Source organism: Ruditapes philippinarum, unplaced genomic scaffold (assembly GCF_026571515.1).
Source record: "Ruditapes philippinarum isolate M1 unplaced genomic scaffold, ASM2657151v2 ctg123_1_1_1_1, whole genome shotgun sequence".
NCBI classification, from domain to species: domain Eukaryota; kingdom Metazoa; phylum Mollusca; class Bivalvia; order Venerida; family Veneridae; genus Ruditapes; species Ruditapes philippinarum.
In genome coordinates this window covers 421,058-446,916 of record NW_026864861.1, presented here as the reverse complement: position 1 = coordinate 446,916, position 25,859 = coordinate 421,058, and the positions used below count along the sequence as shown (strand labels likewise).

The following is a 25,859-nucleotide window of genomic DNA, read 5'->3' as shown; positions in this document are numbered from 1 at the left end:
AGCAAGAAAAAAAAACATTGTTCATTACATCACATCCTTTAAGAAACACAAAAGTTCTTAATTTATATTTTATTTAAGATAACGGTTGAATAGATAAAGTTATGTTAGCCGGTTAATATTTACACTAAATGCATTACATCTATATTCATAAAAATATGTTCATTTACACTTTTCTTTCAACCTAGCGTATTTCATTTCAACTTGTCATTTAATATGTTTTCTAGATAGACAGGTTGTTTGCATTAGAATCTACGACAGCTGATTCTTATCTGGACTGCTATATTACAGAGTTTAGGTAAATTAGATTACGATTAATTCATTGAGACAATACATGTATATATAAATTATGCTAATATTACTGTTACAAATTGCTGATGGGATATATACGGGAGAACATACCCTGAATGAGATAAATATGACATGATATATGAAAATGTCATCATAGCTGTGTAATTTTTGTCTATCATTTTAAACTAACGCAATATGCCATAAAAAACCAAACGGAATTTTAAATTGCACGTGAATTACCCCCTCTACAATGTAGGAAATATTGTTTATGCTGCAGGAAAACAAGAACATTTCATTTATATTTTAACAGTTCTGATGCATCAACGATTAACTTCCACACAATATTTGGTATAAAACCTACAGACTCATTTGGCCAGGCTGCAGTTAATTTGATCCACCGACTAGCAAACAAGGTTATGTTTCAGCAGATAGAGCGTTTAGATATTGGCGGTGTCGTCGTAGAAAAAGATAGCTGCAGCGCGAACATTTACCCCGTGAATTACACACATCCGCAGACGACACTATTTCCAACGTTAACCCCAACATCTCAGGTCATCCTTCCAACAATAGGTAAACCTGAATAATAATTTTATATTATTTCATAATTGGATTCTTTCGTTCAAATTTCTGAAATATTTTTTTTCCTATCTAATTCTTTGATTTTAAGTGTTTAAAATATTGTATTCTATATTTTTTAAAGCTGATTATAGCTGTTACATATCGGTAGAATGTGTGTTTGTATCTTTAATGAAAAATCATACCAAACGAATAAAAAAATAAAAAAATGGTATTTGTTTATCTGAGATAAACTTAGTACCTACAAGAATCCACTGCTAAATTCATACAAAACGAATAAATAAAAAAAAAATAAAATGGTGTTTGTTTATCTGAGATAAACTTAGTTCCTACAAGAATCCATTGCTAAATTCAGATTAATATAAGCTTAATAATATGGTATTTGTTTGGCAATTCATTTTTATTATGCATTATTATATAAATGATATCGGATATATACAGAGACAGTGCTATTAATATGAACATATGCATATTCTAACAACGTTACTGCATCTTTTAAAGAACAAATCCCAAGAAAACAAAACTGTTAATACTACAACCTTTATTTCAACATACTGTAAATATTCACCATTTACTAGTACTTCAATAACGAGTAAGTAATAATGAGAAATCTAAACAGTTTTGACTTAAAACTAAAATTTCTTGAAGAAAAAATTAACAAAAATAAACAACAACAACCACAACAACAAAAGCCCATCCAATCAAAAATGTATACTCTTCACTCTCATATTTTCCTCAGGTCCAGATCATTGTTTACGAAACCCATGTGCAAACGGAGGGACTTGTGTTGATGAACCTTCGTCTTACTCTTGCTTGTGCGTATTAGGTTTTAGTGGTCGTGATTGTGAAACAGGTAATCCAAGTTTTTTTTTTCAAATATATTTTATGTATTCTTGAACTTATTCATATGTCGCCTATTGCGCTTAAATATGCTTTTTTGGAGTTGAAACCTATCCTTAAGTGTACTATAATTTACATTTATGAAATTGTGAAATTAAACAGAAGAGAAAGAAAATCGAAAAGTTCAAGCTTTTGATTTGTGTTTGTGTCTCCAATCACAATCAAACGCTATGATTTGATTGAGCAAAACAGTGTGATTTTATTTTCAACCATACATAATAAAAATTTTTAAATGTGGTTGCTGTAAAATAATTTTAATTATTACATTGCCATGACTATTATATTGCCAAAAATACACAGCAATATTTTCTCAGTGAAATTTAAATGATATTTAATGATAAAAAACGACCATGTTTTACTCAGTTGTACCTGTTGACGGTGGTTGGTCGCAGTGGTCAACTTGGACAACCTGTACTGCGACATGTGGTGGAGGCCAACAAGATAGATTAAGATTCTGTTCAAACCCTGCACCTAAACATGATGGTAAATTGTGCTTGGGCAATCCAATAGAAGCTCGTGATTGCAACACTCAATTATGTCCAGGTAAAAATAATCGTTAAAAGAAATATGTACATTCATTCTTCATGACAGAGAAAAGAAATGAGTTTAAAAAAGAAACAAAACGAAAACGAACAACACCTCTTAGAGCAACAACCAAAAGCATTGTCATTGAGTTTCTGCTCTGCACAGGTCTGATTGTCTGTTTTAAAAACAGAGTGTTTACAACCCTTTCAAAATAATATTGTTGTAAAAATGCCATTCTACAACCTAATAGCTTGCAGCAGCCTAATAATGTTTCTGTGCAATTTTGTTGGATAATAAATTACTAATTTTTGTAGATAGTTCTAAAGAAATGTTGCTTGCGCAGATTTAAAGTAATGCGAAATATTTGTAACAAATTGAAAAGAAACAATAAAGTCAAACATTGTAGATGCCATGTGCCGTGTTACAGCTGTATAAAGTTACCCGTAATCACCTCAGTGTTGTTATATATTTCTGGTTCTTTGGAATCATTGGGCATTGAACATTGAATACCGATTAAGACGGTGCTAGGTAGAGTGAGAGGTGTTGCATTTTTATGAACTGACTCATTCAATTAGAGTCTGCAATTTTTATATAATATTGATGTTTTCATTGCATCCAAGGGATCACCTTTTTCTAGATTTTTATGCTGACATAATGTTTTTTTTATGTCAGATATTGATGAATGTCAAATAATGCCTGATGCATGTGAAAATGGTGGCACGTGTCGAAACACACTTGTTGGTTATGACTGCGACTGTTACCCTGGATACATCGGAGATAGATGTGAAACAGGTAAAATATGAAATATATGTACCTAGTTAAAGACAAGCGTGGTTTCATACTACCGGTAAGAGACAAAAACCATCGTATCTTACTGAACAAACCAAGACCAAAGCGTTAGATGAAAAAAGAACACAATTTTCCTCTTTTCTTTAAAGATGGTGAAGCAAAAAGCGTAGAAATGCCTATAACATTGCAAAAGTCCGATAGGTAGACAAAACACTGATTATTTTTACTTAGTTGTCTGATTCTTCAATATCAGAACTGAAATTATTTTCTAGACATTGAATTCATTTTCTATTTGCTTTCTCGCTTTTTATTTTACTCAATTCGACATGTAAAATATCAATCGTCTAAATTAATGCCACCTTGGAAATTGTCGGTTAATCATAAATATTTCATAACCGTGGAAGTATGATTTGTTTTAACCATAAAAAATCCACTGAATTTTTACAAAGTGGAAAATGTCAATCCATGTATTTTAAGTAACCCTCGAAAATGTCTATCATCTGATATTTTGAAAAAAAATCTTACCAAATTTGTGTAAGTAAATAAAGTATTTTTTTGTGACGAGAGTGCTTGCTCTGTGATAACATTTCATTAACGGTTATGTCCGCATAAGAACAATTATATCTCATATGTTTATGTGCTGAAATATAATATATTTTGTTGTATTTTCTTGTCTAGTTGTGGATCGTTGTGCTTCAAATCCATGTAAGAATGGTGCTTCTTGTACCGGAAGTCAAACTAAACTTTGCGTCTGCACTTCCGGTTGGAGTGGAGATACTTGCGAAGATGGTAAGTCTTAAGACTTAACTATTCAAAAGTGTTCTTTATGTTGTATTTAAAAATAAATTTTTGATAATGATATGATTGTTGTTTGGACAACAATTGTTAGCGCAAAAATACATACATATTCGTTCATCACTCCTAACAACTAATCATTCTTATGTAAATCACAGATGAGGATGAATGTGGACGTGTTCCTAACATCTGCAAGTTTAACGGAACGTGTATCAACGAGTTTGGATCATTTAAATGTGATTGCGTACCAGGGCGAAAAGGGACAACGTGCAACGAAGGTATTTATAATAAGTTTATATACGTAAATTTACGAAACTTCTTTGCAATGTTATGATAATAGGCATACAAAGTAATACACCAATATTCATGATTGAATTAAAAACATAAAAATAGATATATTATCAAACTAATTCAATGCATCATATTAAGTTACCGATTTTTAAAAGGACTTTCTAATTTTTACCTTTTCAAGTATTTAATGATCTTTTATTTTGACTCTAAATAAAAGTAAGATATATCAGTAATCGAAAGGGTTTGGTATTAATTCTCTACATCTTTATGTAATTCTATGATACTTATCAATTCTTCAATAACTTTGATTATACTAAATATGTTTCCATTCACTATGGCCTTGATTGCGAATGTAAAATAAGAAATATGCAATCTGACTAAAGTTCAGATCTACCAATTTCTTACATGTATCGTAGCGTTATTTAAGAGCTATTTTAATCAGATTGAGAAATATGTATCAGTCTTCAAAAATATATATATGCTGGACTTTCATTGTCTAATAACTACAGTATTGTTTAATTTCATGCCTTTACTTTTGCTTGTAAGTTTGATATTATCTATTAATTTCCTAGTAACAGATATTGTTGCAAAGAGTAATACGACTGCGATTAGTAGCATTTAAAGTCGTTTACTTTTCTACATTACAGGTATAGATGAATGCATAACAATAAGCCCATGTCAAAATAATGCCCGCTGTCTGGACACAGATTATTCATACACTTGCGTATGTAAGAACGGCTGGATTGGCAAAAATTGCACAGAAGGTATGATATAGTTAGAAAACGATGAACAACTGGCTTCGGCTTGATTATATATTCAAACGATAGTATTATTAAACCGAAACTTAGAATATAGTTCTGCTGTTCTATATATGTCAATGAAAATGTTTTATGCAGTAGATATCTCATTTTGACGATTCATTATATCTCATGAACGGAATGACTAAAACCGTATTTTTAGTTATCATTTTTGTTTGTTTTCATTGAATTTGTTGAAAACTCCAGTATTTTTCCTTTTATAAAAAATCATATATTCGTATTGCTTTTGAATATTGTAGACTTTACTGCTGTAAGACCATTGTAATGCATGTCCTTATGTACAGCATTAGACCAGCTCGTTTAACGGAACGTGTATCAATGAGTTTGGATCATTTAAATGGGATTGCGTGCGAGGGCGAAAATTATAATGTTATAATGTTATTTATAATGTTATGTTTACAAAATTCAAGATTTTATTCTTTCATCAGGTATATAATATGCATTTGATGAGAACATAAAAGATAACATAAATACAAGTTGCTGCGGTTGTGTGAGATGTCAAAATATTCACTTATCTGTTTTAGATGATGATGAATGTAGTCGAGACATATGTGAGAATGGTGGGACCTGTAGAAACACGGTCGGAAGCTTTGAATGTACTTGTCCGTCTGGATGGACTGGGCCAACATGCGATCTCAGTATGTTAACATGATAAAAGATTTTGAAAATAACTTTGAAAATATTTGTCGTAAATCTTTAGCGAAAACGTAAACTTTTTGAAAAAAACAAAACAAACAAAACATGAATTAAAACATTTTTGGAAAATTAATGTTTTAGATAAACGATTTTGATAAAACTTTGCTGTATAGTTAATAAAATCTTTGACAGAAGTTTGAGATAGAGCTGTCAAAACAAATGATAATACAATATTAGAAAATCACGTTTTAAAAGTAAAAAAATATCAGTATGTAACTTCTAAAATAAGAATCTAAATTTTGTTTGGACAACTCAAATATATCTGGGTTGCACCAGACAAACATATTCTGAAGTCTGAGTTAGTTATTGATGGACAAACTGTTTCTAGTGATACGGACAATCAAAACCAAACTGAAACCAACCTGATTAAAATTAGTTACTGAATAAAACCACGTGTGTATGAACATAGGTCTCAACGTTTGTCAGAATGATTCATAACTGTCTTGGCACTAGTACCTAACGCAATTTGTGTTTTTGCAGGATACAATGAATGCAAAGGAGTTAACCCATGTTTAAATGATGGCCTTTGTGTTGATACAACCACAGATTTTCAGTGTCTTTGTAAACCGGAATATACTGGCAAATTTTGTGAAACTGGTAAGTTTACCAAATGGCCTTGACCGAGAAATGATGAAATTGCAAAATATATCATGCAGGAAAAATTAAACTCTTGATCAGGTCTTACTAATAGATGATGTCTATATGTAGCTGAAATTTGATATGATTATAAATGTGTATTGTCAACCTTAACCCTTTATCCAATACAATTATATGAAGTACTAAGTTACTTCTATGATTACTAAAGCCATTTGCTTTTAACTCTACAAGTCATTTTCTTATATCCATAGTTTTGCATTATATATTTGAAAGAAGGAATTTTCGTAAAAGTGTACTTTTTTCCGGAAACAATGATGAGCCGTCCAATAGTTGCGGATTGACCAAAGCGCTTTGTTACAGCAATATAACACATAGCTCTAGATAGGATTGACCAGTGAAATAGGCTTAAAGCGCTTTGTTTAAATTGTTACGGCAATATAACACATAACCCTAGATGACAAGATAGCAAGCATTTGAGTTTTAGCCACTAAAAATGATCTGTCCTTTCACTTTTTGTTCGTTAATCTAATATCGCGCTTTTCGTTTTCCCTTATAGATGTCGACGAGTGTGAAAAAGATTCAACCATATGTAATGGTCACGGGTTATGTGAGAACCTAGTGGGGGGATTCGAATGTATCTGTGAATTAGAATGGGAAGGAGAGAGATGTGATATTGGTACGTAAAATGCTAGTTATTAAATGTCATGAAATACGCTAGACATTGTATCTTGCTTTAGTTCTTAAACAAGCTATATAATTAGTAGAATCTTTTTAATAAAGTTTTGTGTTGCTTTTCCTACTTGTCATGATAAAGTATTTCTTATTTGTTATGAAATATAAATTGTAATTTTACATTTTAGACAAACGAGCTATATGTTTGGTCCAAATGTTTTGTATTTTGCGTTATTGTTTCCTACTCGGAATGATTAAGTACTGTTTTCTTGAATTATGCCTTATCAATTAATAAATAAAATTGAATAATCATTAAAAGTAATATTATAAAGCCCATACTAGAACATGTTTCTGTTCATTGCACAGATAAATGTGAAATGTCAAGGGTGATGGAAGCACTTTATAGTACACCAGCACAATCTGTTAATTTATAAGCGAGATCGTTAGTAACTAACTCAGTCTTACGGATGGCATTTTATATGCTACTTATAACATATAAACATAATTTATTCTTATTTAATAAGATCACAACGAATGCTCAGATGTTGATCTTGGCCAACTTTGCTTTAACAACGGCGAATGTATCAACCAGTGGGGATCTTATAAATGTAATTGTGCAAAAGGCTGGACTGGAGTGGACTGCATGACAGGTATACTGCAATATATAATGTTTACTTTTAACAAGTTATTTAAATGTTTAGACATGTTTGATTAACATGAATTCAGAAAGTGTATAGATGTAAAAAGGGACACAAACATCTAATTCTGTATTGGTAGACAACGAACAGGTAAAAAGTCAATACACTTAGTTATGCATGTGTAAGATGTTTGATCCAGTTACAATTTAACTTCAAGTTAAGGCCCATTATGCCAAATTTTAAATGCTTTTATTTTTGATATCCAGTTATATTTTTCAAAAGATTACTCAATGGCCAGTTACCTGAGCCATCTTTACTTCTGTTGCTTTTTTTGCAATAAGTACATTCATAGTGATTTAGTATTTTGTACTATTTGTTTATATTTTCTACTTTTATGAAGAATAAATTTTTTACATTTCACTCTTAGTCTATTAACTAAATATTATAAAACTAAAGTTTGCCCTTTGTACAGAAGGAAATATTTATACATTTCTAAAGTTTTATGTGCCTTCAAGTTAAATCAAACTTTCAAGTCTGAAAATATGAAGATATTTCATTTCTTTAAAATTTAAAGTACAGTATTGTAAACCAACAAATTGGCTCTATGTCTGACTCTTATGCAAGGGATCCTGCATTCAGGTCCTATGGTCCCACCTTCATTTTTGCATTCTTTTAAATTAAATCGTTAGAAATATTTTAAGCTGAATCCTGATGTTTGAAGCCCCTGTTAATTAAAATATAATTCATATACTTGGGAGAATTTAGTTTTATTTTCCATTTTGATTGCTTCACTAGGTTATTCAAGTCAAGTATCAATATTGCATGCTATCATTTATTTTCAGATATAAACGAATGTGCAGATACTCCGTCTATTTGTTTACATAATGGAACATGTACAGACACAGATGGTGGATATACATGCAAATGTTCTTCTGGGTGGACAGGGGATCGCTGCCAAATAGGTTCGAATGAAAAGAATTATGTACATCATACAAACTGCACGCACAATGGGGAGGGAAATCATACGTTTTACATAAATCAATTCATTTTATCAATAAATTTCACAATGCTCAAATTGTTGAGCATGATCATGCAATTTGTAATTATCGCCACTATAACGTTGAATTGTAAGTAATTATCTTAACAAAGTTTAATGAGGTAAAAAGTTTAACTCAAAGTCTTAAAATATAATGTGATAATATAAATTACGCTTGGTAAAAAAGTATAATAAAATTTGAAATCAAATAATTTACAAAAGAATACTCAAATAATAATAATAATAATAATAATAATAATAATAATAATAATAACTAAGCCCGATATGAAAGATAGAAGCAAACTTAGAACAATACTATAAGATGTATCTTTTTTCTGGAACAAGCGATTTAATAAAAAAAAATCTGGTTTGTTACTCTCTGATTTTTCTTGTGTTTGATTAACGGAATTATACAGTTTTCGTTGCCGGTTATATAAATGCGCGAATGAGAGAATGAAAAATATGTATAATCGTAAATGGTTTTTTTTGTACTAGAACTTAACTGATAATTTTCCGTTTATAGACGTAGATGAATGCAACACTACATTTCCATGTCAAAACAATGCTACCTGCACGAACAAAGTGGGCTCGTTCCTTTGCATGTGTACCTCCGGGTGGAAAGGATTGCTGTGCACCATAGGTAATAAACATATAAATTTTGTCGAGCTACAACAGAAGGGAAGAAAAAACAAAATCTATGATTTTTTTAAAATTTCTAATTAGTATTCAACTTTTGTAACTATGTCTTTTCTTTCTAAATGTATGATTTGTCTTTCCTGTCCCATTAGATGATTTGTCTTTTCTTTCCATTTGGTTGATTTGAACATAAATATCACAAAGAGCATCAATTTCCCACTTATATCATCAAAGATCTCATTTTTCCCCTCCAAAATTGGATTGTTTTAAGTAAAAATATCTATTTACATTGTGGATAAATAAATTTTCCATATTGATGTCAAGTTTTTTCTGTTCCTAAGGCTTTGTAAATTTATAGTATTTTGTTTGGAAATGAAATTTTTTATCACATGATAAAGCATGACTTTCCAACAAATTTCTTCTTATACATAAAATTCGAAGTTAATTTCTACAAATTCATACTCTTCAAAATGTTACATTACGACGTTGCAGACAGGAACGAGTGTGTAGAAACTCCGGGTATATGCAGGAATGGAGGCACGTGCTATGATGAAGAGGGTGATTACAGATGCGTGTGTCCAGCTGGGCGGGGAGGCAAGAACTGTGACTATAGTAAGTTTGACTTTTATTAATGTAATTGCATTTTCACGATCGGTGTAAAATATCCATACAACAAGTTTAGCTTTATTCGTTACAGAGCATATATTTGTTCTTAACATATATCTAGTTAATGAAAATATAAGGAAGGAAATTGATATTCCACATCTTTAAAGACATCTTGGCGGTTAACATATTTCTGCACAAAGGTTTTAAGCAAAGAAAAATATAATTTTTTGCATCATTGCGATTTGCTTATAAATTACATGTAGTCAATTTATTTCTTTTGGAAGATCTAGTTTATGTTCATGAACCTGCCAGAAAAGTAATATGCACAAGCGTTATACAAGACCTTTCATTGTTTGGCATTTGGTCTTGACAACCTCTTTCACTTTATTTAAGGAAAATTAATATTTAAGTATACATTTTCTTTTCAGGCACGGATCCATGCAATGACATCGTGTGTGCTCACGGAGGAACCTGTTACATAGATTCAAACGGGGATGCTAAGTGTGATTGCACGGCGCTTTTTCAAGGAGATCGTTGCGAAGAAGGTTTTGCTTTATTTAATTTGAATAACAATGCCTCTGATATTTTGACATATTTACTCCTTACATATACATATCAATACATTTCAAGAAAAGAAAGGCTGGCGGTAGCTAGTATACTCATATTACCGCAAGCGAATAAAGTAACGCATAGGGTGACAGACGTGGTCTACCAACATCGAAAGAATTAACTCGCAAAGTGTAGTTGATAATGTCAGTGTAGCCAACCAAACAAAGTTACAATTTATTATCTAATTCCTTTATAATATTTTGAAGTTCGAAAGAACGTGGTTAAAATGTATCTGATTTATTAGCGTTTGTTGCGATGTTTTGTTTGCAGTAACAGTTTTGAGTATATATTACCTAGTACATGTTTCAAATATTACTTCTCTGAAATGAACAAATATTTATAACAGTTGAATAGAAGGCCACTTTGATTTAAACTGTTATTTCTGTTATATGCCGTCGTTTCCGTGTGCAAGAAACTACACTCGTTGCTTAGTCCTAATATAATTGGATCTATAAACAGATTTGAGAGTGTTTCAATAATCTTGTATAGCTTCTAACTTAATCAAACTAAAATGAATGATTTTAAACTAAAACTGTTATTTTTTGCTATGTAAGTCTATAAGTATTATGTTTGATAAACTTGGATTTTAATATACATTAGTTAGTTAAACGAAAACGACCATGAAAAGAGAAACTAAAATGTTTCCTCCCAATTTTCAGATTTTGACGAATGCACTTTGAACCCTTGCTCTGAAAATGGTACATGTCAAAATCTACCAGGAACTTTCTACTGTGATTGTGACGTTGGATATATTGGTGACTATTGTGATATAGGTATGTATTTACTTCTGTTAATTTTACTTTTTAATGTTTTTTTTTTCGTTTTTGCTTTTTGCTTTTGGTTTTGTTGGGTTTTTCGTCTCACTATATATATATAAAACACAGCTTTACTGGTGGAGGAAGATCCCAGGTGGCCCTCTTTACATTATTTCAGACACAAACAGTACCTGAGCATGACCACGGACGTTCGATGAGCTTGCTTGATAGCTTTCTCACATATAAAATCCTACGACGAAATCGCGACTAGAGCCTACAGAGGCAATTGATTTAAAGTCATTTAAAAGCATGACCGAGTAGTTAACGCGTCGGACTAGTAATCTATAGAACTAGTAGTCAGGATTGCTGGCCGGGTGGGTTCAAATCCTAAGAGGGGCTAGACGCTGTTTCCGTGAGCAAGAAACTTCATCCTCATTGCTTAGTACTGTTTGGTTACAGGAACGGATTCGAAAGTGTTTCAATAAGATTATAGCTTCGAACAATACCGAACTAATATAAAGTCGTATTAACTAAAATCATAACAATCATGAATGGTTTATTTCTTATTTTAGATGAAGATGAATGCAAGTATTACCCGTGTGTGAACGGTGTTTGTGTTAATACACCAGGGTCATACCACTGCGATTGTCCTGGATGGACCGGACCTTCTTGCAATATTGGTAAGGCAAACTACAGACGGGTCCACAACAATCTCATGATGATTTTTTTGTGTAATAATTGTCATTATTGTGACATTGGGTTCAATTTTATATTCAACTTTGCAAAATTATTCAATTATCTGCCTGAACCCAAATATTTTTATAACATATTGTTCGAAATGTATTGGTGACATTCAAATTAAAAAGAGTGAGCCATCTTTTTATAATTTAGGTAGTTTTTATACCTTGCCCTTTTCATTTTCATTATCCATTATTGCACAATCACCATTATAAAAGTCGATCTCGTGAAATATACTCAATTTCGCATGACAGCGATAAAAGCATAATGTCACTTATATCTTGAAAATTTATAAAAATTTGACTTGTTTGTTACTTAAAGTATAAATGAGCTTGTCACGACAAAACCAACATAATGGGTTTGCGACCAGCATGGATCCAGACCAGCCTGCGCATCCGCGCAGTCTGATCAGGATCCATGCTGTTCGCTTACAAACCCTATAGCAAGTAGAGAAACTGATAGCGAACAGCATGGATCCTGATCAGACTGCGCGGATGCGCAGGCTGGTCTGGATCCATGCTGGTCGCAAACCAACTATGTTGGTTTTGTCGTGACGTGGCTCAAATATTTCTATTTAGTGGATAATTGACCTTGAATTTTACAGCGCTGCCAAATGTAATTGAAATGTGTTTATTGTAACAATTTATTAATAAAATAATCATAAAAGTTTCTTATCAAATTATAGATATATCAGAGTGTTCATTGTTGAAAAATCCATGCAATGGTAACGGCAGGTGTCAGGAGACTCCTGGGTCTTACAGATGTTTTTGTTTCTTTGGTTACGAGGGACAATTCTGTCAGAATGGTACGTTTTGTTTTAACAAGGATCTTCAGTTTTGAAAATCCTGGTTATTAGATTTTTTATGTGATAATTTACTTATCTTTTTAGCTATGACCTCCATGACTTAGTGAGTTTGGTTGCTGAATCCAAATCACTTGCCCCCTTCCACTGGTGGACTTCAAAACCAGCCAGGGAGTTTGAAAATGTTCACGTGAGACAGCTTTTCAACAAGGAAAGTCGTTGTTTCTAATTAGGCGTCCGATAATGTCTAAAATTAAATACAAAGGGGCAACGAAAGCTCTTCCTTAGCCTCCGTTTTAACTTGATTTCCTTTTTAGAGTTCAAAAATCCATATCAAATCTAAATATATTGCATTGGAAGCTGCATTTTTTTTTTCAAAATGTAAAAAGTTGATGTTGTTAAATAAAGAAGTTATTGCACATTGTGGAATACAATACAGATTCTATTTGACTCTAACACTACCTACTGCAAAATATATATTTTGACTCGGTTAGCGCCTCATCCGTTATACGTTTGACAGCTGTACACTCGTCAAATAGAAAACTGTATTGTATTCAACACTGTATAATAACCGCATGATATATTGACAATTGATGTGAGATTCTTTTTATCACTGTACTAAACACATGAAATTACTGAAAATCAACCTGTTTTCACATTTTACGCGCAATGCCATAATTCCGTGTGTAAATAAAGAACTACAACTACGTAATAGTTATATAACATAAAACAAGCGACGTTATGACATGATATGAGGTTATTATACATTGGAGTACAATACAATACTTATTCAAATATTTAAATGAACGAGTAAACAGATGTCAAACCTATCTTGGACGAGGTGTTATATTTTGATAGTTTGTCATAATATTGCTGCTTAGAGTACAATATGTATTTGATATGGAGTTACGGACTGCGGAATGAAAAGGAGGCTAAATTGATAAGATTTGGTCAGAAATTAATTGTATTAAAAATAATACTGTTCACACGCTGAAAGGTCATTGGTTACTTTTAAAATTTATTTTCCACTACAGTCACTGCAGTGAAACGTGTTTTCCGTATATTCTCTGGTGTCTTGCTGTACTACTTTCTTCTAAATTCAGCCAATAACTTAAGGGAAAGTATTTGGTTTAAACATATTTTATTCGATATATTTACATTCTGATGAACAATATTTACACAATACATTTGGGATTGGACAGAAAGCTATGAAAGCTTATGAGTGTCCTGTCCCAGTTTAAACAATTTACATATATACAGTTCATGGCATTATCATGCACAAAATTCATTTGGTTGAAAATATATCAAAGACATTTTCAAAAAATATGTATTTTGCAATTAATAAATACATGTACTAAATAAATGGTCATGAGAAAAAAAAGCAAAAGAAAAATGAAATAAAATTTTTCAAATCGTAATGTAAAAAAGAGAAAAATGTATATAATAAACAGAAAATTCAAGATTTTTTTTTATAAATACAGGATTTATTTTCATCTTGTTGTATGAAAAAAAAAATCATATTTCACTCGTAGCTTCTGCCACTCATGAAATATTTATTTTCATACCAGTCTATTTATTTCAGACGTCAATGAATGTAAAGAAGAAGATCATTGTAAGAATGGCGGAGTCTGCTGGAATTTACCCGGAGGATACATGTGCAACTGTACCCAGTACTGGACCGGTCCATATTGTGATATTGGTATACAAGATATTCATTTGTATATTATTCGGTACAGAATTAATGGCTAGATAAGAAAGCGACGGTCGCAGATGCGGCTGAAGTATTTCATTTTATCTTGTTAAACCGAGTTCTAAAACTTAAGTTAATAATTGAGATATGTATTTCAGTCTTTTTGTAAAGACACTTAGTTTGTGCAGGTAGTTGGTACTAGCATTATTTGATAAGATAAATCATTCTTTTATGAAATTCAGTTACAATTGTTTCTCTGAATTTGATAATCCAAACGAGTAATTCTCTGACCAAAATATGAAGAAAATACAATTATATCTAAATAATGGTCGAAAAATAATATGTATTTAACATGAATCACAGTTTTATATTGGCAAATTTGAGTTATAAATTACAGATTTAAATGAATGTACAACATTATCGGCACCATGTCTTAACGGCGGAACTTGCAAGAATAGAGATCTCGGATATGATTGTACATGTCCGTCACAATGGAGGGGCCTCACCTGTAATGAAGGTACAGATGTTTTAACCTAGTCTTGTCTTATCTTGTCATGCCAGCTAGGTTAAAAATAAACATGTTTATTCCGCATGCTTAGTCATGCCATCCGTTTCACAAGACATTTTATAATTGGTTATTTGACGAAAGCAAGAGTAAATAGCCTTGCCACCAGTAAAGAGCCGGTCACTCTGCATATCAGATCGATAATAATGTAATCATTTGTACTGTTTGTCTAAACTGTTTGTTATATGATTTAGTTTATTAGTCATTATCTTCTCTCATGTATGAAATCCTGTTTCAACTTAGATCAATCCGTTTTGTATGGAAGCATTGGGAGGGTCACTTTTGAGTTTCGACTTACGGATATTTTACTTTTGACTTTCGACTTTTGACTTTTGATTTGTGACTTACGTCTTATGACTTTTTGCTAACCCATTTTACATGTGCTCTAGAAGCTGAAAGCAGCAACTTTGGTTTCAGGTATGTTTTTAAACGTTTTAAATAATTTCATTCAGATTTGTCATGGAGGAGAGGATGTGTTAAGGAGGGAATTTAATCTTATTTGATATAATCCCATAGTGGTAACATATCACAGACTTTAATTCCACAAGTGTGGCTGTGTGTTTTGTACAATCTTCTATGTTTTTAATATGTTCATCATACTAGTATTAGTGCTTATACATTTTTTGTCCTCATCAGTAAATCTGTTCATGAGTAACAAACAAATAACTGTTTTACAAGTAGACAGGGAATACAAGTTTTACGTCTTAAAATGGCATGGTGCACAATATTAAACATGTATCGCAATTCAGCATTTTATTGAGCTAACACGGAATTAGTAAAGAACGGCAAGTGCAATGTTCATACACAAAAGTACAAAGTTAACTTAAAATTGTAATCGAGCACCATTTGTATTTAGCATATGTCTAATTTTGTTGTATATTTTAACAATTGAGAAAAGAACACTTAAGAATAAACGTTAGAACAAAAGATCCTACTAGCATTTAAATATTTTTTTTTCGCACTTATCAATCTTAAAAAATCGGAGCTAAGAGATTTACCCATTTTATATAGTATGAATGTATAACGATTTAGATAAAAGATAAACCCTTATTTCAGACACAACTACTGGACAAAAGGTAACGAGGATGAAAACCTTGATGTTGATCTGTGTCTTCATCATTATACTGTTCATCATTACCAAAGCTACCGTGCCAAGATACCTACCCACAATCTCTATAACTAACAAAACTCTGCTGATAATAGAGTACTTTCCGGTACAGCATGGCATTACAACGTCATTTAGTACAGTGAATAGACTTTTTAAACTCTTAAATTTAAAACGGCGTAATGGAATATATACTCCTTTTGAGACTGTGTCTGATGTTATAAACAGAGAAATACAAACAAATGGACAACGCATAGAATACCGTACAATATGGTGTAGGTTAATGCTGAATAACCACATGTACGTCAAGGGAGACGACGTCATGGAAATAATGGGAGCGCTTGAACCGGATGGTATTGAGATGCGGAAAGCTCATCGCTTATGCCGACGCGTATACTACGCCATGACATATGGACGGTTAAGACAAACTTAAACCATAAGGATTTTATATCCATGGTGCTGTGAATGGGTATAAACATGGTTAGAGGTTTTGGACTCAAATAGCGACCCAAAGACTTAAGCGATATTTGTGTGTATCTAATGATCTGCATCCGATACAATGTGAGAACTTAAAATTTTGCTTCATGGACCTCATACAAACCGAGTTTGATCGGATTGCACATGAAATAAGGCAACAAAAAAGTTTTTTCTGTTATTTGTGGTAAACCTGACACACTGTTTTTTGTATCAGGTCTGTATGAAACTCACGACTTCGGCAATGCAGTTAACTTGAGAGACGTATATATTTGCAAAGAACATGTTTTCACGCCCAAAAAGACAATGTGAGGAATTCATAGAATCAGCACCCCTTCTTAAGGCAGATCTACAGATGCCATTGGACGCTGATTCAGCGCTACAACTGTGTTACGAGTTGAAAGATTTAATTTTGAGATTAGATTTAATATAAATACGCTTTGAAACGACTAATACTGATTTTTTTCGTGTTATTGATATATACTAGGTTACTATAGGTTAAGTTTAAAAAAATGATGTTTTAAAATCAAAAAGACGATAGTCTACGATTTCACTTCATTATATGGTTATTTTAAGATATTGGTTTGTAAATATTGAGCAAATTACAACATATTTGTAAATTATCATTTCAGTTATAAACACTATAATTTGCACTATAAGGCATTGTAAAATTGACAAAAAGGACACCTGTATGCAAAATTTAAGCAAAATTTACCGCACGGATTTGGAGTTGTAGGCATTATTATGACTCAGAACATATACATTAAAAAGGCTTTTTAAAAGATATACATGTATTGAAAGTCTAAAAAAAATATCCGAGTAATCTCATTTAAACATGTTTTGCAAGTGTTGTTTGTTTAGATGCAAAAAATAACATTCTAGTAATAAACTATGCATGTTAAATGCATGACTATTCTCGACACGATAGAAATATGCATGGTATTGTTTCTCTACCTCACCAATTTGAACATTTTTTATCATTTCCTTCTAAACTTAAAAAATTCAAGTCAAAGGGCTTGTATCAATTTGCTAAATTCTTTCTACAAGTATATTGATTCACTCTGTGAAATATGGACGGCTTTTACCGGCTAGTTTGTAATATATAAAACATTGAAAATGTTATAATTGTAATTTGCTCTTAGATTTTTTTAGCATTAATTAGGCAATGAGTATCTTTAGAAAAAAATTATAATAATAGAAAACGTGCATATTTTTCTATCTTAATATAGCTAAAGAAATCTAAACACATTTATTGTACAAGTTTATCGTCCTTTTAAAGATTTCCAACTCAGCAGCCTGTAAATACTAATTTGTAAAGTTTTTACATCACAATATATGTATGTGCAATTTTGTGACTTTGTACGTTAAATACATGCTGTATTTCTTCTTTTGTTTTTGGCATACGTATTACGAGATTAACTGCACTATATGAATCGACTTCTGGTTGTATCTCTTCTATCAAGCCCTGGTTACAAAAAAAGGCTGCCCCACTAGGGATAGATCCTCGGTCTCCGCCTGACTGGCAGGGACACTTTTCTACTATGCCAAATGTCACAGGGGGAGAAAAGATATGCAGCCATACCGGGATTCGAACCCGGAACCCCTTACAGGGCTAGCTCTGTCCCCACCGAGATTGCATATTATGTACTGAATAAATTCGTACCGTGACATATAAGTTATACGTGTAATTTCAAGTATGTGTAATTAGATTCTAACGTCTTATTCATTCACAACAAATAGCAACCATACTTTATAGGATGTATTATGGTATTTAAAAGGAATATAATATGATTGTTATTTCAAAAAAGTAGTAATTGATCTTTGTAGTAAAATGCTGACTTATTTTTCTCGTTAGGTTTTGCCCTAATGACTTTTACTTATGATTTATCACTTTTTACTTATGACTTTTATCTTTTTGACTTATAACTATTGGCATTTTGCTGTTACTCTTTGCCTTTTGTATAAACATTAGTTTTACTTGATTTTAGATTAATGCAAAATAAGCAAATTTGTGATACAATCACCAAACGCAAGGGAGGACATCAGCCGAGAGTGGTGTTGAAGTCATATGATGTTTAAAATTAGAATTATTGCATTCATATGTTTTTACCATATTTTGATCGTTCTTACGTGAAGAGAATCAACACCAATTGTTAATGTGAAATCATACATGTATGTATAGAAGTTTGAATTCGGGACATTCATTTATACATGCCGTCTTAAAGTAAATAAACTATTCTTGATAAATAACGAATTTTTTTATTCAGATAAAACAGTTTCTTAGCTATTTTCTAGATGTGTACCTTTATTACAAATTTTTATTAACATTTTACATCTTGAAATAGATTATTTAATTTTACTTGTTGAAGTTAGTTCACGGTTGACTGGTATGCTATTTTTCCGTGTTGACTATTAAAGAGGGTACAAGCGTTAGGCATTATAATACATTAAAATAAAGGAGATATATGTACGGAATAATATGTAGTAGTAGCTTTTTAAGGCTTTGTATTTTGCTACAAAGCAGTGATGGAAAATTGATATCTCGCGAGACCGAAGGTCGAGTGAGATATCAATCTTCCAATGTTGCAAGTAGTAAAATACATAGCCTCAGAAAGCTACTACAACATAATTTTTACTTTTGTTATATACCTTTTCGTTTTTAGCAAAAAATGATTTTCATTAAACTACACTTCTATAAGAAATTTCAGAAAATAGAAAAAATAAATTTATGACTGACGGATGAATACGTAATTTATGCAAAACCGGCGACGCCTCTTATAATTTTGGTTTCCGTTTTCTAATGCTATGTAAGACACAGCCTAAGATCAATGTCAAAAATATCCGGCATTTCCATAATTATATGGTTCCGTATTTGTCACTAACATAATACGGAATTTTCTATCCGTTGGAAAATTTATAGGGTATAAAATAAGAATTTAAGAAAACGGTTTTGACACAAATTGACTTGAACTCTCGTGATTTCTACTTCAACTTTGTACTTATTTACATTATCATATTAAATCTGGTCCTGAATGATAAAAAGACATTTTCTCAATTTGTTGACATTTATTATTGTGTTATAGTAACTTTGTTATAACCAAAATAGACTTGCAATTTCCAACACGGAATAAACAGTATTTAAATGTTACAGAGAATTTATTTAATCTATGTTTAGAGATAGTGATAAGTAAGAGGTTGAAATGAGCAAAGTAAAATAGAATAGAATCACTATAGAAGTAAAGCTGTGTGGAAACTAGCCAACTTCTCTAAACAGACTACTCTAAATATACCTCTACCGCAGAGACCACACTACCAAAGGCTTTTACCTTCACGGTCTTGACCGTGACAAGTTGGCAGAGCTATCAATAATTGTTTGGAATAAATATGTTTAAACAGATAACACAAACAACATTTTTTATTCTACAACCGTTACTTTAATTTGTGTTTAACAAAAGGTGTTGTGTCTTACTAAGAAAACAAAAAATGTATTAGATAGGAAAAACAAACTGAATTTGAGCTTCAATTATATTCAATTTTAAAAACAGAGATAAGAACTACAGAAGTATTTTTTTTCTAAAATAGCACACATGCCTACTTAAAAGCTAACACTATAGAACAGCTAAAAATAAAACATTGCCATCCAACAAAAACATCAAGTATTTATGTCACAGAAGACATATATACATGCAATATGTCTACAAAACAACACATGTTGAGTACGTTACTGAGATGAAAAACTAAGAAAAGAATCATGAGTTGGATCTAAGGAAGCTTTTGAAAAACATAACATAAAAATAAATTAGGTTAACTAGCAACGCTAGAGTGACTTTTATTGTTATTGAAGTCAAGATTTTTTAAATCATTGTCGTTCAAAAGAGAAGAAAAACAAACACAGTCTCTAGCTAAAATTTCCTAGTTAACTTTAAAGAAAACTGTATACATTCGTATAATGTGTATATTTAATAACGTCCAACAAGTTGTTTGTTTGTTTTTTTTGTTTTTGTTTTTTTTCGAAGAATAACCGACTTTATTATGTAATGTATAAATATCATAGTCCTTTCTTAATGACATACCTTAACCCACAGCAGCATGTCGAGAAAGGGAATGTGTTTAACTTAGAAGAACTATTAGAAATGTTATAATTTTAAATTGTTAACAACACAAATGCACTCCTGTCTCGGCAAGGTAAAATTCAAGTTGATGCCTCCAACAGTTCTTTGAGATAATTATGAGTTTAACCAAAATCAAAGTATGAAAAAAAGAGAGAAAAACAATCATCTAAAGGGGACTTTTTCTAAAATGTAGCTATGATAGCAAGAAGTATGTTTTCTTTCTGCCTCGCCAAGCTATATGAACATGCAAATTTGATTTCGATACCTTTCTTTTAAGTTTTTAAAATTTACAATGGGCAAATACTGAAAATTATGAAAGTCAGGAATTATTGAAATGTGCATTGGATTTTTTCACACCTTTTCCCTGTCCTCATACCTATGAGCCTGTATATGCGAGGTACCAAAGATTTGTAACCCACCATTGGAGGTATTGGAGCATGTATAAAATAAACGTGGGCGGGACGTGACATTTTGCGTATTTCGCAATAGAACTGGTCGGGCAGCGAATAAGTGGTGGGTTAATGAAACTTGAAAATCATCGAGGCGTCTGAAACAGAGTGTGAAATGGTAAGCGCTCGTTATTCCCAACAAATGTCTGAAAATATTTCCATTAGACAAGATAACGAAGAAAGAACCAAATCACTGAGTTGTTTTGTGAACACTTTTGGCATTTTTGCTAAACTGTACTACATTTGTGTAGCTTTTCGCCGCACTCGGAACGGAACGGCTGGTTTGTGGCGCCATGAAACCGTCTTGTGTGCCTTCTAAAAACTGGCTCCGAAAAACTTGACAAAATATGTTTATTGCTGATGCTCTTGCAACTGCTTTGCAGTTGAAACCATTCGACAGCACGTCCTTAATTCCTACAAGTGCTTTAACTAAGAATTTAACTGAAATACATAAAGTATGTGTTATCTCAATTTGAAATGAAATACAAAAAAAATTCCTTAATGACAAATAATGATATACAAAAGTTATATACAAATAAAATGTACTTTGTACTTGGTAGTGTTGACCTAAGTTATTGATACTGATCAAGTGAATAAAAGTTTCAATTAGTTATATCATAACTGGTTTTATGGGACCTGAATGATTTCCATAAACCCATCTGACAAAACATTTTGGCTTTAAAAATGTACTTTGTACTTGGTATGTGACCCTAAGTTATTGATACTGAACAAGTGAATAAAGTTTCAATATTATATCATAACTGTTTATGGGACCATATTTCATAAACCATCTGACAAAACATTATAGCTTTAAAAATGGGCATAAGTATGTCCAGTTGTGCGCCACTCATACGAAACTTGGTCATTGATCTTTCGATGTCAACACTTAATATGTGTTCCAAGTTTCAAAGGAATCGCTAAAATAGTGTTTGAGAAACCATTTTTCATGAAAATTCTAAACAATGAATTCAAAATCGAAAAAAGAGGCAGAATTTGATAACAATGCAATTCAAATCAGAGATTTCTAACTTAGAGCGTGTTCTAAACAAGTGTGTGAAGTTTCAAAGCTGTATGATTTATTGTTTTTGAAAATACCATGTTTCATGAAACTTTCTTAACCACAGATTTCTTCTTTGTCAAAATAAAGGCCTATAATTTGGTCTATATTCAAAAATAAGATGGACGAAGAATGAAGAACTACGGGTGAAAACCGATTGTAACTGCAGCAAACAACAATGCGAGACTGGTTCATATAAAAATAAAGCGTTTGATTCATACGCTGTATGTCAATTTGAGATTATATATCCCTGTTCCGGAAATTTAAAATAAAAAATAGATACCCAATGCAATGCAAAGCAATGCAAGCAAAGTATTTTCTTTTCTTAATCAATTTAAAATGCTTATATAGGAGTAACATTCTGTTCTTGCATATGTGCCCACATATTTTGTTTTTTAATAAGTCTCCAGGAAACTTAGGTAAATGAACTTACCTCGTCAATGTCATATTCTACCATATTTTCCTTGGAAATTATAATTAAAATGGCAAGCACGTGGGAAATAACAAAATCCATAAGTCAAAAACAAAAGTCATAAATCAAAAGTCATAAGAAAATAGTTAAATAAATGTATAAGTCGAAACTCAAAAGTGACCCTCCAAGGCTTCCATAGTTTTGTACCTATTTCATCTTGACTAACAATGACGTCACTCCTGTCTTTCAACAGATGTCGACGAATGCAAAGAGTCGCCTGGGCTGTGTCAGAACGGCGCCAAGTGTATGAACGTACCCGGCTACTTCCGGTGTAATTGTACTGACGGCTATATGGGAGAATATTGTGAAATTGGTTTGTGCCAAAATTATCAACAATACATGATGATATCCAAATTAGTTTGTTCACCGATATTAACCTAAATTAATACTCTTTTATGTGACATATAACTTTATAATAGCTTTGTTTCTTCGAATATTTTGTAGTTGACAAAAACACTTTTTTGAGAAGTACTTGTAGTTAAAAAACAAATGGATGTCATATGTAATGATTCATTTCAAGTTCTGATATATGGAATAGGTATAAATTATTTTGGTTCGGGCGTCTGTGGTTGAATGATTAAAGTAATTGACCTAAAACCATTTGTACCTCATCGTTGTGGGTTCAAATCGTCGCAAAGGCTTTGGATTTTTTTAGTCCCCTACCGGTTTAACCGGAGGGGACTTTAGGATTACCCTCCGTCCGTCTGTCCGTCTGTCTGTCTGTCTGTCCGTCTGTCAGTCGGTCTGTCAGTCTGTCAGTCTCTCCGTCCACAAAACTGGATCCCGCGATAACGCAAAATGTACTGAAAATATTTTAATGAAACTTGATATATGGAAAGATGGCAGTATGGAGATTATGCATGTCTTTTTTTGTATTCCTATGTTGAAAATTCTGGTTGCTATGGCAACAAATAGCCTGAAAATATGGCAAATTGAACACATAAACTGGATCCCGTGATAACGCAAAAAGTACTAAAAATATTTTTATGAAACTTGATATATGGATAGATGGCAGTATGGAGATTATGCACGTCTTTTTGTTTTCTTCCTATGTGGAAAATTCTGGTTGCTATGGCAACAAATAGCCTGAAAATATGGCAAATTGAACACATAAACTAGATCCCGGGATAACGCAAAAAGTACTGAAAATATTTTTATGAAACTTGATATATGGATAGATGGCAGTATGGAGATTATGCACATCTTTTTTTTCTTCCTATGTTGAAAATTCTGGTTGCTATGGCAACAAATAGCCTGAATTTCAAGATTTCTGATTTAAATTTTTCAGCTTTTTCACTATAAGTTCTTCATTTCTTAAGGTGTTTACTTCAAACTTTAAATATAAGTTTCTGGTCATCAACCACATCATATGTGACAAGGTTTGCAACTCTAGCACAAGAATTATCAGTATTTAATCCCTTGAACTTAGAATTTTTATGAAAAAAATGTTGTCTTTTTTAAATAACTTCTTTATTTCCTAATGTATCTACTTCAAACTTCATATATATGTTTCTTATTATCACTCAACATTTTTGAGAAGGTTAAATACTCTAGCAAGACTATTTCCAGAATTATTATCCAAAATCCCCTTCATGGGTGGACATAATCCCCTTCATTCTTTTGCAATGCTGGACAAAATCCCCTTCACTACCCGGACAAAATCCCCTTGTTTCATAGGTTTCTAATTTATTATGATGCTCCATAAAAATTGATGAATAATGTATTATTATACTCCCTAAAATTGATGAATAATGAACTTTTGTTTTTTTTATTTATAATTATGTATCAATAGTTACCTTTATTTAGTTTAGAAGTTTTCATTAAAATTATGGTAAATTATCAACTGCATAACACATATTTGATTAGGCAATTTCTTTAATAGTTTTAAATTGATTAGTATGAGAAACATTTTTATTAGCCAATAATTGTTTCATTGATTGTATAAGTTTATAATTCTAATTGATAGATACTATCCATTGTTACAATTTCACAAAAGAGTGATAATTTAATCAAACCAAGATCACTGCATTACTTGATTGATTGATATGAATGCTTTAACAAATTAATTTTAATGTGATTTAAATGTTGCTAACTGAATGTGCTTTTCTGATGAAATATTTTCTACTCATTTATACATTAAGATATTTACTACACAGCATAATGCAGTATGTGGCTCTCATACCCACTTAAAAAACCTAAAATTCCTCTGAGGGGGATTTTGTCCTAGGTAGCAATTTTATGAAGGGGATTTTGTCCACTTCTAAATTTCACACATGAAGGGGATTATGTCCACCCATGAAGGGGATTATGTCCGGATATACAAAAATACATGAAGGGGATTTTGTCCGAAGGGGATTATGTCCGTACACCCGTTAGTGGTTCTACTAAGAAGCCGTTTGTGCCTGAAATAATGAGCGGAGGGGTACCTCAGGTATTCCTTCAACAGTAAAGCTGGAAGTTTCCATAAGATCTTCCTTGATGGTGTGACGTAATACCAACCTACCTTTTCATTTGTTACCATACCTATTCCGCTATTAATCTTATTTTACTTCTTCGCTTTGTGAAAAAAAGTCATTACTTGAGTTTTAAATGAATTCTTATCCAATCATAGACAAGGATGAATGTTCCACGACAAAGCCATGCATGAACGGAGCGACGTGTACAAATTTTCGAGGAGGCTACGAATGCAAATGCGCGATGGGTTTCCAGGGAAAGAACTGTGACAAAGGTAATATTTCTTTCATTTTAGTGAAACCAATTTGATTGTGACTTGCAATGACCAATACAAAAGTAGCAGGAAAACCCGTTTTTAATGTTAATATAATATTGTTGGTTACAGGATAGAACATTTTCTGCAGATAACGTCGAAACACGAAAATGCGCTTTTTCGGAGACACGTTATTCCTTTGTTATGACTCTTTTATAACAAATAGTTAAACAACATAATTCGAACTGATAAGTAGCGAATGGCCAATATTTTAATTATCGTGCCAGAACAACTTCTAAATTGATACAAATGTTCGCAAAAATATAGATTTGATAAAACAGTATCAATAACTCGACAATTGACGTAAAAGGAGATCAAATATATGTGGAATTTAACGGGTCTCTGAAAATTGTCCGACTTAAGCGGAAATTCGAGTAAAGCAAGTTTGAGTTACTGAAAAA

At 31.9% G+C, this 25,859-nt stretch overlaps 1 protein-coding gene across 1 annotated transcript in view; it reads left to right on the top strand.

The window, feature by feature from the left end:
• Positions 1 to 25,859, top strand: part of LOC132727065 (neurogenic locus notch homolog protein 2-like) — a 53,267-nt gene that overhangs the window by 8,637 nt on the left and 18,771 nt on the right. Inside the window, exons 13-35 of the mRNA XM_060712475.1 lie at positions 225 to 295; positions 599 to 858; positions 1,604 to 1,717; positions 2,128 to 2,307; positions 2,962 to 3,081; positions 3,757 to 3,867; positions 4,032 to 4,151; positions 4,812 to 4,928; positions 5,507 to 5,620; positions 6,159 to 6,275; positions 6,832 to 6,951; positions 7,472 to 7,597; positions 8,428 to 8,547; positions 9,145 to 9,261; positions 9,750 to 9,869; positions 10,292 to 10,408; positions 11,132 to 11,245; positions 11,800 to 11,907; positions 12,651 to 12,770; positions 14,350 to 14,466; positions 14,855 to 14,974; positions 22,885 to 23,004; positions 25,303 to 25,419. Of these exons, the coding sequence (XP_060568458.1) occupies positions 225 to 295; positions 599 to 858; positions 1,604 to 1,717; positions 2,128 to 2,307; positions 2,962 to 3,081; positions 3,757 to 3,867; positions 4,032 to 4,151; positions 4,812 to 4,928; positions 5,507 to 5,620; positions 6,159 to 6,275; positions 6,832 to 6,951; positions 7,472 to 7,597; positions 8,428 to 8,547; positions 9,145 to 9,261; positions 9,750 to 9,869; positions 10,292 to 10,408; positions 11,132 to 11,245; positions 11,800 to 11,907; positions 12,651 to 12,770; positions 14,350 to 14,466; positions 14,855 to 14,974; positions 22,885 to 23,004; positions 25,303 to 25,419 (2,860 nt within the window). The remainder of the gene's footprint in view (positions 1 to 224; positions 296 to 598; positions 859 to 1,603; positions 1,718 to 2,127; positions 2,308 to 2,961; positions 3,082 to 3,756; positions 3,868 to 4,031; positions 4,152 to 4,811; positions 4,929 to 5,506; positions 5,621 to 6,158; positions 6,276 to 6,831; positions 6,952 to 7,471; positions 7,598 to 8,427; positions 8,548 to 9,144; positions 9,262 to 9,749; positions 9,870 to 10,291; positions 10,409 to 11,131; positions 11,246 to 11,799; positions 11,908 to 12,650; positions 12,771 to 14,349; positions 14,467 to 14,854; positions 14,975 to 22,884; positions 23,005 to 25,302; positions 25,420 to 25,859) is intronic.